The following is a 15,624-nucleotide window of genomic DNA, read 5'->3' on the forward strand; positions in this document are numbered from 1 at the left end:
CGCATGACTTTGCAATCGCAATCTTACTTACGCCATCGTATTTTTCTTGCACAAAATAAATAAATTAACTACTTTTATGCGATGGACGCATGCGATCGTAATTCCTTTCAGTTTAGCGCTTTTGGACATGATATTGCTTATTTTACCATCACATTCTCTCATTGTTTTACTTATTTGAGCTGTAATGACTTGTATTTCTACCCGTTATCAATAACACAAAAGGCATAAGAGGCCTAAAGATGAAAATGATCTAAATGAAAAGCAGGTTAGTTGATGTGTAGGGATATTATTAAGCCACGTATTCTAAATGCAACAAGTGGAAGAAATTATTTTCAACTGAATTCTTTCTTTCATTTTGTAGAAACCACGAAAAATAAAAGAGCTCTTTCAACTCTCTCTCTCTCTCTCTCTTCTTTCCCCTCTATGTTTCTCTGATGAATTTCATGACTAAAATGAAGGTGAATCAAGCATGCAAAGAGAGATTTTGAGTAAGGGAAAGAAGAAGAATACTAAGATGTATAGTGGTTCGGTTAGGGCAACCTACATCCACTTTCGAAGCCTTCAGCCATCAACTTTATATCAAGATATGTCTCTCAATTCTTGTATAGAATAGTCACTCGCTTTTCCTCTCTTTACAGATCCTTTTATAGGTAAGGATTTACATCAAAGAGTTAGTTAATAGTAACTAGCCAATTTTATTTTCCTTATGTTACGGGTTTTAAAAGATCCAGCTAAGGAAAAGCAAAAATGTTTCACCGATTACAACATTTATGTTCTAACCTTTTCAGTATATTAAAACTCCATTAGTTTGCTAAATGGTCAACTTAACTTAACAGTTTTATCATAAGCTCAACAAAGGAAATGCACAAATCAAGAAAATATGATGAATTAACAATTGCTCAAACCATAAGATCTTTAGAGTATCCACATGAATGAATCCCCTAGGAAATTTAACTCATGATTAAGAAAAAAGAACGAAATTCATTAAATAAAAAATCATATAAAAAATCATGATTACAAGCTTAATCGGTTCAAAAGAATGGACAAGATAAAAAGAAATAAAAGAAAAGAAACTGGATGAATGCTGAAAAATACAAAAGGAAAGCTCCTTAGAATAATCTCCCACTCTCCGAAGTTCCTTAGGTCGAATTCTCCTTTCTCTAGAATTAATTCTCTCTCTACGCATGTTCTCGCGAGGTAAGGGGCCCTAATTCTAAAGTGCTTTAGAAGAACTTTTGTTCTCGAAGAGTTTCTGATATATGCGTGAAATCTCTTCTTGGAAGTGCTGAATTTTGAAGATGATCCACAAGTGAAGCCTCCACGCCTTTATATAAGCTATGTTGGTTGAAGAATGGTCGAATCCATTTTAGGAACGACTCCTAGTCAATTTTGGTGTTGAAGAATGATTGAGGATCAAACATATAGCAATTATGGATGACTGGGCATGATTCTGAATCTAGGGTTTTCATGTGAGCACATCACCTTTGGTAAATATGGGTGCATCGACAACAAATTCTACAAAACAGTTCAAATTCTCTGTAAAAGTCTAAATGAGTAAAAACTTACTTTAGATAGTTAAATGACCTTCACTTGACCAATTCATCCATTTCAGACGAAATAATGGGATAAATCACATGCAAATAACTATTTTTCCTTAGAAAAAGTATCAAAATATAACCCACAAACATGCATATTTCATGACATGTATCAAATAGAGACATCAAACGAAATTGTGAACCAAGTTTGAATATTCTTTCAAATATAAGTTTTGTTTCCTCTCAACTATTATTTTGTTGATTTTAAGTAATGTGTTAGAAGTTTGGAGAAAATTGTAATTTCTGTTCTATTTTTGTGAAGAAGAATTTCTGTTCTATTTTTGTGAAGAAGAATTTTACTATGATATTAATTTGTGAAGAAGAAAGGAAGAAAAAAGAGTTGTTCTACCTCTACTATTGTTGGTTGTGTTATTTTGCAGCACATTCAAGGTATATTCTTGGGAAGTTTCCCTTTCTTTAGTCAACATATGCAATTTCAAGGCCATCCTCATACTTTGAGTTGCATACTGAAAAAGGGGAAGTACTTTTATTTTATTTTTATTACAGTGCTTGTGACCAGCTTTGTGAAGGCAATTTATATACTTTTGATCAAAGGTATATGTTTTCTAACATATTATTATACGCAAATTTTGAGTCTGCAAAACTCCATCAAGAGAATACCAATTTCATATGCTTGTTTAAATCTTGAGACGAGTCTCAAAATACAATCATAGTATTATTAGAAAACTATTTTCTTATCCGTTACGCATTCTTCTGAATGTTAACTGTTGACTGTTGAAAACAAAATTTGGAGCTCCTCTCCTTCACAATGGGCGTCGGCTTCATAGTCGAACCACTTTAATCTTGGTGTCATCTTTTTCTTCCTTCTTCTCTAGTTTTATTGTTCAGAAACAAGCCCACACGTGTATTGCAAATTAGTAACAGATCACCATATCAATAATGGATACACTCATTCAACTTTGAAATATAAATTAATGAATTTGAAAGTTGAACGTTAAATTAAATGTCAATTTCAAGTTTCAAATTGATAAATTAAAGGGGCGTTTGTGGCCAGGGTTATCATCAAAATATAATAATCACCTCTCGCTACAATAAAAACTATTTCAAAACTTTCAATTAGCTACCATCAACACTATTTCAAAACTCTAATTTACTAACGTATTTACTATTTACTATAGCTTTTACTATTTTACAGTCATCATTTTTTTTTTTATTATTTTCTACCGTATTTACTATTTCCTTTCTCAAACTAAAATAATTTACACCTCAAACACATACTATTATAACCCAAACTAAATTAATTTACACCCCAAACACAAACTATCATAATCCAACTATAATAACTTAGGACTATAATAATTAACTCATTACTCCAAATGCCTCCTAAAAATTTAAGATTAAAATTGATACAATCTCTCAAGTTTAGAGTTATAAAATAATTGTCACGTACTAAATTATAATGGCTAAAACTATTACATCTATATAACATATTATATAGTATAATGATGGTAAGTGAGATCTCCTCATGAGTCATGTGCATGTATATAATAAATGAAATTAAGATATAATGTGACAGCTGTGAGGTTGACCTTCTGAATCGTAATTCAATGAGTTGCTTTAATTTTTCAAAAAACTTTAATTTCTTACATCTTGTTAATTAGAAGTGGGAGAAGTCTTTAGAGGCAGCGAGAATGGGAGAAATTAAAGAAAGAAAAGAGGAGCGAACGCTGTCGTTTAAAGCGAAAGGAAGTAGTGGTGGGAACGACTGGGACGACGGAGTTTATTGTAACATAAAAACGCTGGAAATTCAATTCGGAGGAAGGTGTATCGATGCCATTCGATTTGAATATGAAGGCAAAGATGGCAACACAATTACGCCTAAAAAACATGGTGGAAATGAAGGCAAACAAATCATTCAGGTAATTTAACTTTGAGTATCAACCATTCCAAATGAAGTATGACCAAAATTTAGGACTTGTTTGGTAGATGATTTGAATTCTGTTTTATATTTTCGAATTTACTATGTTCGTAAATATGTGTTTGGCAGATAATCTAGATTTTATTTTTGAAAATTGTTTTTGGATTTTCTGTGATCGAATCAGTGCAAATTCTGAAAATGACGTTTTTATGTTTTCATTGTATACATGCTTTGAATTTTAAATTTTAAAATGTAGAATTATATTAGGTAAAAACATTTAGACTCCGTTTGATAACTTTTGCATCCAACAAAGTAAATAAAACTGAGTTTCTGTTTCTGTACATTTATTATTGTGAAGAATGAAGAATACAACCAAGAATATAGCCTACATGAATACAAGTAGTGAAAATACAACAATGCCCTTATACACCTCAATTGTAACCATTTGGTTTTTTCTTGTTGTTTTTGAAAAATAAACTTATTTTATCTAGATTTCATAAAATAATTTATGATCTTTCTTAAATATAATGGTTGAATTCTTAGCAAATTTTCAAAAACAAAAACAAAGACAACTTTTTGAAAATTACTTTTCTTTAGTTCTCAAAACTTGGCTTTGTTTTTTTAAACCATAAGTGAAACGTATATATAACAAAGGAAGAAATTTGGAGGTAGGAATAGTGTGTATAGACTTAATTTTCAAAAACAAAAACAAAAAATAAAATTATTACTAAATGGGGTCTTAGAAATACAATTTGTCATGTTATAAACTCAATTAATTTCTTAAAGTATATAGTGTATATAGTATGTATTATATAATTTAGAAATTATGTTTGTTTTTTATTTTCCTAAGTAAACATTTACATTGGCGACCTAATTTCGAAAATAAAAATAGAAATTTCAAAATTCTGCTTTCAGTTTGAAAACAACCATAAAAATTACAAGTTGATTGAAAAAAGAACTTAAAAGTAGAAATAAAGTTTATAAGTTGATCTTGATAATCTAATTAAGTAAACACGTTTATTTAAAAGTTTAGAACATGAGAATAACTCAACTAACATGAATTTGTCAACTTTAAGATATGATATTTGATCCTCTATCCTACATAACTTATAATTTAATGGAGAAAAAACAAAAAATGCAGATTTGTTTGAATTGTCCAAGTGAGTATCTTATATCAGTTCATGGGTACCATGGCAACATATACGATCGAATTGGGAATCCAACGAACGTGATTCGATCACTGAGTTTTGAAACCAATGAACGAAGTTTGGGTCCGTTTGGGATTGAAGAGGGAATCAAGTTTTCGTTCCCAACTACTGGACTCATCAAGATTGTTGGGTTCCATGGAAGGTCTGGTTGGTTCCTCGATGCAATTGGATTCCACTTCCTTCCCATCTCCATTTCAAAATGAATATATATACACTTTATTAAATAAATATACCATTGCTCCCTAATATTTTTGTTAGAATAAATGGTATCTAACTCTTTGTTTAAGTTTATTGCACTCTTTTAATTTCATGAGTTATAGTTTTTCATTAATATATGCATCTTTTCATAAATAACCAACTTATAGAAAAGATGCGATTAATTGAATGATCACGAATTAGTATATAAATATATGCCTTTTCTTCAAATTATTTTTTCTATTTCTAAAATTTGTTGAAATTTAGTATGCTCCACAAACTAAATCAAAGTTCGTTGATCTTGTGGATGTAGTATTGTTTCCATAAGTAAGGTAATTTTTTCCATTTTGAAAGACAATTACTCTTTAAACTTCGACACTAAAATGAATCAATTTGGGTTCAAAGTTATGATCTAAGAGTTTCAATTTAATTTTTTAGATTGGGTGCATTAAAAGTCAAGATGCTTCAAAATTTTGCTCAATTTGTACCAAAAAAAAAAAAAGTATCATGTTTCTCTCCTCTTCTTCCAAATCAAAAGTGGTAAAAGCAAAAGAGCAATAAGATGACGTTATCATTTAAAACAAAGGGAAGATGTAATGACAATGTTGTTTAGGACGATGGTCTACATGTTCTAACACATATAAACACCTTTTATATCTTAGAGATTTAATATTCAAACTCATAGTCATAACACAATATTCGAGATCCAAATAGGTCATTATGTATTATTAGAATTTCGGAGGAGGAATTATGTTTTTTAAAGGATGAATTTTAAAAAAAAAAAAAAGATTATTTAGGAATTTTTTGGTAGAGAATCTGAAAAAAGAAATTTGTAAACAAGGGATTAGATGAAAACATAGTTGTATTTTATGTTTTCATATATGTGTTTGGTAGCAAGATTCAAAATTTGATTTCTAATTTAGAAAATTATAAACTAGTTATAATTACCCACTAAATATTACTTGACAATAAACTATTATTAATTTATTTATGAACATGGTTTTATGTTAAAAAAAATTGTATAATTATTATTTTGTAATATTATATAATTTATAGGAAAAATTAAAATTTTTGTCCCAGTAGTTTGGAAGAAGTTAAAATTTAAGTATTACAGTTTATAATTAGAATATACTATATATGGTTTGATAAAAGTTTCATCAATAGTCCCTATCGACATATGGTACGAACTATTTAAGCAGGGACATATATGAAAGTATTATTAAATCATAGAAACTAAATTTTAAATTTTAAAACCATATGGACTAACTTTCAATTTTATCAAAACTACAGGGACCAAATTTGGAATTTAACCTAATTTATAATATACTACATAATACTTATTTTAATTTTTAACAGATTGAATTAGGTATTTCTAAATATTTTTATTTTTATTTAATATAATTCTACATTTTAAATTTTAAATTCGGGATATAATAAAAACATAAAAATGTTATTTTCAAAATTTACACTGTTTGATCATAGAATCCGAAAAAAAAAATTCAGAAACAGAATTCGAATTGTGTCAAACACATATAATTCGGATTACAAACCAAACCGACCCTTACTTACCTTACTTAACTGAAATTTATCTTGAAATTTCTACCAACTAAATTATCTTTGTGTTTAACGGTCAGAGTATAATTGAAAAATATTAAAACAGGTTAGCCTAAATTGAAGAAGAAAAAAAAAAAAAAAAAACCACCACCAGAACAGTAGGAACCAAAATATGTATTTAACTTTTTCACATATATATAATTTAACCTTCTAATAGCTTTCATAGTTCATGCCCATGGCTGTCTGAGTGTTCTCACCTGTGTGTGTGTGTATATTTATTTTTTAATATAAAATAATCTAGCATTCACATTGAGATAAGACCCCTCCTCCATCATCAATCATTGGGGAAAAAACTAATGAATTATATGCATAGATTAATATAATGAGACAGCTGTAGCCTTGACTTTGCAATAAATAAGGAAAATATAGCCTTGATTTTCCTTAGTTTAATAATAGTATGAATTGAGAAGAAAAGGATTGATGGAGAGATCATGTTGCGGGTTGAAAATAAAATAATTAAACAATGCTTTGTTTTACAATTATAAGAGCATTTGAATTGAACCATTTGATTAGTGAAGGCGAGAGGAGTTCGAGGCAGAGGGATCAGAGATGGAGAAATTGAAGCTTTTGGAGCAGCCACACTCACACCCATTGACGTACATAGAAGAAAGAACAGACAGCCGAGAAGAAATGTTTTGCTGTGTTTGCAAAAAAGCATTGTATCCCCCAGCTTTCGTTTGCTCCCACTGCAAATTCTACATTCATCAATCCTGCATCCACCTCCCTCCTCAAATTCGCTCCCGCTTCCATCCCCAACATTCTCTTTCCCTCACCGAAACCAACTCCGACCATTGCTATTGTTGCTGGCAGATGCCCCGTGATTGCTTCTACACCTGCTCCCAGACCTATTGCAGATTCATCATTGATATCAAATGCATTCTCACTATCGCTAGAAGTCCTGGCTTGAACTCGATAGGCAAACATTTCAGCCATTCACATCCTTTGATCCTCGAGAAGGAGCTCGCTACAAGGAAGCTGGTTGTTTGCCATCTTTGTGGAATGTTGCTTGTTTCTGGTCCTGCTTACTTTTGCTCTAAATGTAATATCCGTTTTCATAAAGGTTGCGCCGAGCTGCCGCAAGAGATATTGCAACCTAACCAACACCATCACCCGCTCTTCCTTTTTCCCCATGCCAAGCCTCATTCTTTCTGCAATAGCTGCAAAAATCAATGCTCAGAGTTTGTTTATAGTTGTGTTCACTGCAATTTCCATCTCCATGTAACGTGTCGAGTATCTTCAAATCACAAACACAACTTCACCAGACTGCGGACTATAATTAGCTTTAAATGCCTGTTATGTGGTTCGTGGGGACATGATTTTCCATTGTTTTGTAGTATCTGCCATCTTTTGGCTCATGAGAAATGTGCAGCATTGCCACCATCCCTCTTGGTTATTGGACACGACTGTCCTCTCAATTTCACATACTCTCACCCATTTGAAGATAAGGACAAGTTAGCTTGCGACATCTGCAGAAAGAAGGTTGAACCAGAGTTCGCAGCATATAGTTGTTCCAAATGCAGCTACATCGTTCATTTAAATTGTGCTGCAGAAAAGTACTTGCAGGGACTACAACAACATGATGGACGTTTATATATAAGCAGCAGAAGCAAACTAAAAACTTCATTTCAAACCTACATCAATCCGTTAAAAGATGAAGATGCCACATCCAAAAGTTCTTCAAACAAAACGCTTGAAGTTGAGATTTTGCATTCAAATTGTGAACAGGAATTAATCCTCTACAAAGAAGAGGGTAACAATGATAAACAGTGTTATGGATGTATGCAATGCTACTCGGTCACAATACCATCTTACTCTTATAGTTGTGTTAAGTGTGGTTTCTTTCTCCATAAAGACTGTGCTGATTTGCTAATTACAAGGAAGCACCCACTACATAAACATCCTTTAACACTTATCACAACCCAAGATGTGGCATTTCAGTGCCATGCTTGTCTACAGTTCTGCCATGGCTATGCCTACCACTGTGAAGAGTGTCTGTATACGCTCGACCTTCGTTGTGTTCTGCTCAAAACCAAGAAACTCAAGCATCCAAGCCACCGGCACTTACTGTCTCTTGCTCAGAACCACGATGATCAACAATGTAGGGGCTGTGGCCAGACCAACAAGACAGTGTTCGAATGTGACGATGGCTGCAAGGACTTCTCTTTAGATTTCAGATGTGCAACTCTACCCCAGAAAGCAAGATGCAAATTCGATGGTAGTTTGTTGGATCTGACTTTCTCTGTGGAAGATGAAACAGGTGAATATTACTGTGATGTATGCGAAGAAGAGAGGAACCCATCCGTTTGTTTTTATTACTGCAAGACATGTCGTTTAGCTGCCCACCCTGAGTGCATTCTTGGGGAATATCCATGGCTTAAGTATGGATCATATGAAACTCACAAGCATCCGTTGGCTCTTGTGACCGAGGGGAAGATGAATTACTCTGATTGTGATCACTGTGGGAAACCTTGTGCTGGCAACTTGGCCTATGAATGTCGTCGCTGCAAGTTCAATGTCCACGCTATTGGGCACTGTTACCACGAGCAGATACTCAAAGGCAAACTAAGTTTCAAGATCAAGTGACAAATTTTATGCTTTCCTTTGTAGTTGAGTAACCATAATCTCTAATGGTTGGCATGTAGATGTAGTGACAATCTCAAATACCATAAAGAAATTTGATCAAATACCCAGATTACCAAGAACTTAGTTTAAATGGATATATACATCAGAATCCCAAAAAAGACGAATTAAAAGAAAATAATAATAGAACCCCTGAAAAGTCAAAATCTCCATGGGTCTAGAGATATCTCAATGGAAGTGGGTCTTATTTTGATGAGCTATCAATCTCATCTCCAACCATTCAAAACTAAAATTTCTACCCACCACGGCACCGTACATCACAATCAATCCAATTTATTAATCCTAAAAAATCTCTCCTCTCAGTCTCAACCTTATGCTTTCTTATCCTTCTCACAATCGCAGTATTTTGCAGTGGCTAGTCTACAGAGAATGGTAAATATATATTAGCTCTTACCTGCAACTTGAAAATGAAGATAACGATTCGATCTCCACAGTCTCTGATTCAGCGATTCGTTTGTGCAGGAAGATGAGGTGGTGGTGAAGATTGGGATTCAAGGGTGCGAAGAGGTCGCCCGTCGTTGGGATGACGGAGCTCATTCCACCGTCAGACAGATTGTGATTAATCATGAAAAGTGTATCTACTCGGTGAACATCGAGTATGACAACAATGGGGAATCAATTTGGAAGCCCAAGCATGGGGGAAACAAGGGTTCTACTTCCAAGGTCGCACCAAACCCTAAATTGAATCTCCACTTCAAATATCTGTTCATTTTATTTGAATCGAGTGACAATTGCAGGTTGTTTTAGAATATCCAAACGAGTACCTGATCTCAATCCATGGCTACTACAGCGACATAGGGAAGATAATGGAGAAGAGAGCTGCAACTCCAACCACAGTGATTCGATCGCTAACTCTGGAAAGTAATACAAAAACTTACGGACCATTTGGGATGGAAGAAGGAACCAAATTTTCATTCCCAATCATGGAGGCAAAGATCGTTGGATTCCATGGCAGTTCTGGTTGGTTTCTCGATGCAATTGGGATCTACGTACAACCAATCTCTCAGTCGCTGCAAGCTCAACATAAATCTGAAGTTGAAGTTGAAACTGAGATTGAGCAATTTAGTTTGGGAGAATATGGTGGTGAAGGTGGGGAACCATGGAGTGAGTGTTTTCAAGCAATCAAACAGTTGGTGATTCATAATGATGAACATTGGATTATTTCTATCCAAATGGAATATTTGGATGAGAATGGAAACTTTGTTTGGTCTCACAAGCATGGTGGAGAGGGTGGTTCTGCATCCCAGGTTAATTACCCTAAACTCCTTCCTTGATTATTTTTATTATTATTATTATTGAATAATCATCGCTCTTTTTAGACTTTAGAAAGTCAATCTAAATAGACATTTAATCTTCTCTAATAATGTTAATAAAACTAAAATTAGGGTCCATCGGATGGATGACCCAAAAATTAAGCAAAAAATGTGAAATGACTCGCTTTTTGAAAAAATGTCAAATGATCCTTTGTTGACGTCAAATTCAGGTGAAATTACCAAAATATACTTGTGTGCACGCGAAGAAGTGCTCTCGCTCTCCCTTGTCTCGCTCTCTCTTCTTTTTTCACTCACAAATCACTATGTCTATCGCTCTTGCTTGTCTCGCTCTCCCTTCTTTTTTTCACTAACAAATAAGCTCGTCTAGCTCTCTCTTCGTTTCCTCACTCACAAAATCACTCATCTCTCTTGTCTCTTACTCATTGAAGCTGGTCGCATTGAAACTGCTCGCATTGACTCGTCGTGTCGGAGAATTAAGAAGAAGAAGATGTATAGAGGAGAAGAAGTCGGAGAAGAAGATGACCTAAAGAGGAAGATTTCACGCATCAGAGAAGAAGAGGAAAAAGAAAAAATGACAATACCATAACTTCACATGGTCATGACATCAGTAAAGGGACGTTTGATATTTTTTAAAAAAACTAGATCATTTACCATTTTAGACCTTTAAAATGGACCTTTTAGACAATTATCTCACAAAAATTATTGCAGGTTATTCTTGAATTTCCAAATGAGAATCTAGTTTCAGTTCATGGCCACTATAAGTGTGAACTAGGTACCATCATGATCCGATCCTTGACTTTTGAAACCAATAAAACTAATTATGGACCATTTGGGAATGAAGATGGAACCAAGTTTTCCTTCCCAACTATTGGGTTGAAGATTGTTGGCATCCATGGAAGATCCTCAACTTCACATCTAAATGCCATTGGACTTCTTGTGAAATTAATTCAACATTATTAGGACCTATGCATATGCTGCTAAATCATCCCAGTGCTTAATGTTTTCCCTACTTCAAATTCAAATTATGGCTAAATTTGACCATTTTAATATAGTTCAACGAGTTAAAGTATATATATTCAATTAAGGAGATTGAGGATTTGAATGTCCTTAATTTACTAGTTAAATTTAAAAAGAAAGAAAATAATGGTTGTATTCATCCCATTTGGACGCTCTTATGGGCTCATTTATATTGCTTAGTTGATTGAGTTGGGATATTTTTCAACATAGTAAGTGTGAATAACAAAACAAAGAACTTCATATAAGGAGTGTTTTCTTTAGTTTTTAAAATGGTTCTTGGGTTTTTGAAATTAAGTCTATTTTCTCTAAAAATTTTATAATGATTAACATTTTTTATAATAGTTGAATCTTTGGTCAAATTTTAAAAATAAAATAAGTTATTTAAAACGATTGTTTTAGGTTCTGTTTTATAATCATTTAATTTTTTGTTTTTGTTTTTGAAAATTAGACTTATTTCATCCATATTTCTTACAATGATTTGCATCTTTTTTAAGCACAATAGTTAAATTTTTAGCCAAATTCAAAAAGCAAAAATAACTTTTTGAAAGCTACTTTTTTTTAGTTCTCAAAATTTGGCTTGGTTTTTTAAACAATTGGTAAAAACTAGATAACAAAGGAAGAAATTTGAAGGTGGAAGTAGTGTCCATAAACTTAATTTTCAAAAACAAAATGGTTACCATACGGGTCTTAGTTTTCAAATTTTGGTTTATATTTTTAAAATATTGGTAAAAAGTAGATAACAAAATAAGAAATTTAAGGGTGGTAAGGAGATTTATAGGCTTAATTTAGAAAATTAAAAACTAAAAATCAAATGGTTACCAAATGATAATTAAAAAAAATTTTACAAACTCATTTTTGTTTTTGGGAATTTGACTATAAATTCAAGTGTTCAATAAAAAAAATGAAAACCATGATAAAAAAAAAAATTACCAGTAATGGAAAGAAAGTTGTCAAGACTTTTATCAATCAAATAAGATTTATATTCACGATCTAGTACTTCAACTAATAAGTAGTATCAGTAGCAAGACCGGGTCGAACCACAGGAATCCTAAGATAAAACTTCTCTAAGCTAAATCGGTTTTTGGGGGTTGAGATTAAGTTGACAGGAAAACTAAATTGCAAGAATTTAAAGTGCATAAAGTAAGATAGATTGAAAAAAGGATACACGAGATTACCTTTGCTAATTAAGAGATTGTTGGGCTATCTATGGATTAATTCATTGATTTATCATGCACGATTCATGGGTTAACTGCTTATCAAGCCAAATTGAATGTCTGAAAAAGTCGAACAAACTCCCTAGAGAAAACCAACACGAATGTGAATTCCTGAATTAGCTTACTATCACACCCCCTCTCAGATTACCCTCTTAATCTGAAAAAGAGTGTGATGACAACAGCTACCAACCCTTTATGTGGCATTTACTGCCTAGCTGACCAGTTTAGGAACCCTGAACAACGTAAATAACATTCAAGAACTAACAAAACTTCGAACATTAAGACAACCTTAGGGTATCATACATAGCAACTTATAATATGTACATATAGTAGCAAAATTTCATACACTCAGAACTATTCCCTAGTATGCAACACCTGTGTACAAATATTCAGAGTAACCGCCTAAGTTTCCTTCAACTAACCTTTAGGGAGATGACCGCTACTTGGAAAGGAAAAACATTTAAAAACGGGTGAGCTACTAGCCTAGTGAGTGACTTAATTAAAGTATAAATCTCATGCTTAAACTTGAAACTGGTAACTGGCCAAGCAAACATGTATGAATAACTTAAAAACATAACATTTTTTTAAAACATAGCTAATTTGATCCTCAATTGAGAGAGAGAACCTTTTTGTTTAATTCCCAACCGTGAACCTAGCTTTACAGAAAACCTTTTAAAGATATCATATCTGATAACATATTTTAACAAATCCTTGGTTGAGAGAGAGGCTCTTTTATTCAATTCCCAAGCATAACTGATGACGGGCAGAAATGCACGTCATTATAAGCCTTTTATTTAGAATTATGAGGGCTGTTAAGTACAAGATGCGACGATTATATTAAGAATTCATGAGAAAACGAGCTTGCGTCAACCGACATTAAGAATCTCGGCTAACCCACTTTTATGCATTCTTATGCGTTCAATTGTCTATCTTTGTAGCTAATGCAGGAAGCAGTCGCAAATGCGGAAGCCAGGCTATCGCAAAGACAACTGCATGCGGGGAATCTCTCCATCGCAGAGGCGAACATATACGTTCAACGCATAGATGTTGCGGCCATTAACCGCATGCGTCCATCGCATCGAAGTTGCAACTGTCAAGCGAATGCGGTCATCGCAGAGAGATTGCGACTAACCATACTAGTGGGATGATCGCAAGGGTGGTGGAAGGCATTGATACTCTAGAAACCAATCATGAACGCATACCTCGGGAGTTTCAAAAGATGATGTTGACATTTCACCTACCACGCCGTTAGCAGCAGAGATTCCGAAAAGGACCATCGCGCCGCGAAGTGTTAGATTCAGAGCAAGTTCATAAATGTTGTCGGCGATCAAGCTTTATAAATAGAAGCAGTAGAGAAAAATTTCAAATCATCCAAGTTTCTACCTTCAGGTGGAACCTTGTGATCCAGACCAAAGCGTGAGAAGATAGTCTTGAGAGTTCTTCACCCCTTCAATCATTCCGAGTGATGACTAGAGCCTTCGCCAGAGTTAGAGCTCGAGAGAGTCTACTCCACCGCCCATCCATGGCACCACCGGCAGCCTTGACACACATCTGCTGGAAACAAGACATTGCTTCCAGCTGACCCTCCATTTCTCTTCTTTCTTTGTATTGTATTACATTATGCTTTAAGAGATTAATACATTTTGTGATCAATGTATTTCTATATTTTCCTTCGATTCCATCTCCATCTTCATTTACTTAGCATCCTTTACTTTCATTGCATCACTGAGTAAGACTGTTAGAGTATCGCATACTTAATCATGCGACATAGGAATATGAAGCATGTAGCAAACTATCAAGAGGTGTGCATTGCGCGAGTGTTATGAGAAAACCTTATTTGCTTACTGTAAAGCTATAGCAACACTTGTCTATAAGTGGACGCAATGCTTGTCTATGAGTAGAATCAGCAACAACTAACTGCTCGGGAGGGTAAGTGGTTAGTCGCATTAAGCAATGTAAGCAAGTTTTTACTAGAGATAGTAATAATCTTACGTCAGCCAGGTTTATACGATTACCTTGTCTTATGAGCGCGTCATTTATCATGTAGGCATACTTGGAAGAGTAGTCTAAAAACCAAATCTAAGTCTTGGGAGAGCGGATTGGATCGCATAAGCAAGAATGGGGAACTTAGGAATAAGCTTCGTTTGCTACTACACAGCGTATGCACCATTTAAGTAGGATATGGTGGTATGCAGTCATCTTGCTTATGTGCGAGAGCACGTGAGCGGGAATATAGAGGCTTAGAAATAGGCTTCTCGATACTATCGCATATACATCGCATGCGTCTACGTCAAGTGTGTATAGCATGATCGCATAGCTTGCGTTGGCTGGGGTTGCCCTTGCGGTCAAGCTTAGTGTTGTAGTGAAGACATCCTCGCCATTTTATCTATTTTTTTCATGCATTTTACCACGCGTTAACAGTTGTCGCGTCTATACCTCTCAGTCATACTTTCACCACTTAATCTATTAGTTAGGGGTATAAGTAGTACGTAGCCCATAACCCTCATCATTCTTTTATTCCTTCGCCGCATATACATTACCGCATACCATTTAGCTACAAGTCCCTGAGTTCAACCTCAAATCACCCGAGAAACTTACGATCCCGTTATACTTGGCGAGAGCGCAAGAAAACTTGTGATAGAAATGCATGGTCATTACATAAGAGATTAACGCTTACATTCCATTCCAACGCATGACCACCGACCCATGAGAACCAACACATAACCTAAGACATGCATCGCATAATTGCGTCCCAAATTTACGTCACCAATAACCTAAGCTAATGTGTGAACCCTTTTGCCATCACCTTATAACTGATCTTCATGTGAGGGAGAGACCCTTTTGCTCAGCCCTCCATATTGATCTTCATTTGAGGGAAAGGCTCGTTTGCTCAGCCCTCCATTCTAAACCTTTACACTTGTCATACGTGCACGTATAGCTAACCTAGATCTTGATGTCGAGGATCATAACTAAAACTGAGCTCAAATA

General features: G+C 34.2%; 3 protein-coding genes across 6 annotated transcripts; all 3 read left to right on the forward strand.

Annotated features, from left to right (window-relative positions):
• The first annotated feature begins 3,231 nt into the window (after nt 1–3,231).
• LOC120086197 (jacalin-related lectin 19-like) lies at nt 3,232–4,933 on the forward strand. Its single transcript, XM_039042734.1, has 2 exons — nt 3,232–3,475; nt 4,616–4,933. The coding sequence occupies exons 1-2, from the start codon at nt 3,248–3,250 to the stop codon at nt 4,883–4,885; spliced, it is 498 nt and encodes a 165-aa protein (XP_038898662.1). The 5' UTR covers nt 3,232–3,247; the 3' UTR covers nt 4,886–4,933.
• Nucleotides 4,934–6,785: 1,852 nt separating this feature from the next.
• On the forward strand, nt 6,786–9,095 carry LOC120086189. Its single transcript, XM_039042717.1, has one exon. The coding sequence runs from the start codon at nt 7,041–7,043 to the stop codon at nt 9,072–9,074; it is 2,034 nt and encodes a 677-aa protein (XP_038898645.1). The 5' UTR covers nt 6,786–7,040; the 3' UTR covers nt 9,075–9,095.
• Nucleotides 9,096–9,266: 171 nt separating this feature from the next.
• Nucleotides 9,267–14,075, forward strand: LOC120086194 (jacalin-related lectin 3-like). Of its 4 annotated transcripts, none has more exons than XM_039042724.1 (4): nt 9,267–9,503; nt 9,594–9,794; nt 9,869–10,378; nt 13,575–14,075. In XM_039042724.1, the coding sequence occupies exons 1-4, from the start codon at nt 9,303–9,305 to the stop codon at nt 13,782–13,784; spliced, it is 1,122 nt and encodes a 373-aa protein (XP_038898652.1). In that variant the 5' UTR covers nt 9,267–9,302; the 3' UTR covers nt 13,785–14,075. The 4 variants fall into 4 exon arrangements, with proteins under 4 accessions (XP_038898652.1, XP_038898653.1, XP_038898651.1 ...); XM_039042725.1 differs by having other exon boundaries at nt 13,584–14,075; XM_039042723.1 differs by lacking the exon at nt 13,575–14,075 and adding an exon at nt 11,114–11,561.
• The last annotated feature ends 1,549 nt before the right edge of the window (nt 14,076–15,624 follow it).

This window comes from Benincasa hispida, chromosome 9, assembly GCF_009727055.1.
Source record: "Benincasa hispida cultivar B227 chromosome 9, ASM972705v1, whole genome shotgun sequence".
Classification (NCBI taxonomy): domain Eukaryota; kingdom Viridiplantae; phylum Streptophyta; class Magnoliopsida; order Cucurbitales; family Cucurbitaceae; genus Benincasa; species Benincasa hispida.

What these genes read in the sequence shown, in the direction of transcription:
- LOC120086194 (XM_039042723.1), top strand. Translation starts at nt 9,303, where the DNA reads ATGGAAGTGGGTCTTATTTTGATGAGCTATCAATCTCATCTCCAACCA. An exon ending in TGGCTAGTCTACAGAGAATG is followed by an intron (nt 9,504 to 9,593) that starts GTAAATATATAT and finishes TCGTTTGTGCAG; the next exon opens with GAAGATGAGGTGGTGGTGAA. An exon ending in ACAAGGGTTCTACTTCCAAG is followed by an intron (nt 9,795 to 9,868) that starts GTCGCACCAAAC and finishes TGACAATTGCAG; the next exon opens with GTTGTTTTAGAATATCCAAA.
- LOC120086189 (XM_039042717.1), top strand. Translation starts at nt 7,041, where the DNA reads ATGGAGAAATTGAAGCTTTTGGAGCAGCCACACTCACACCCATTGACG.
- LOC120086197 (XM_039042734.1), top strand. Translation starts at nt 3,248, where the DNA reads ATGGGAGAAATTAAAGAAAGAAAAGAGGAGCGAACGCTGTCGTTTAAA. An exon ending in AAGGCAAACAAATCATTCAG is followed by an intron (nt 3,476 to 4,615) that starts GTAATTTAACTT and finishes CAAAAAATGCAG; the next exon opens with ATTTGTTTGAATTGTCCAAG.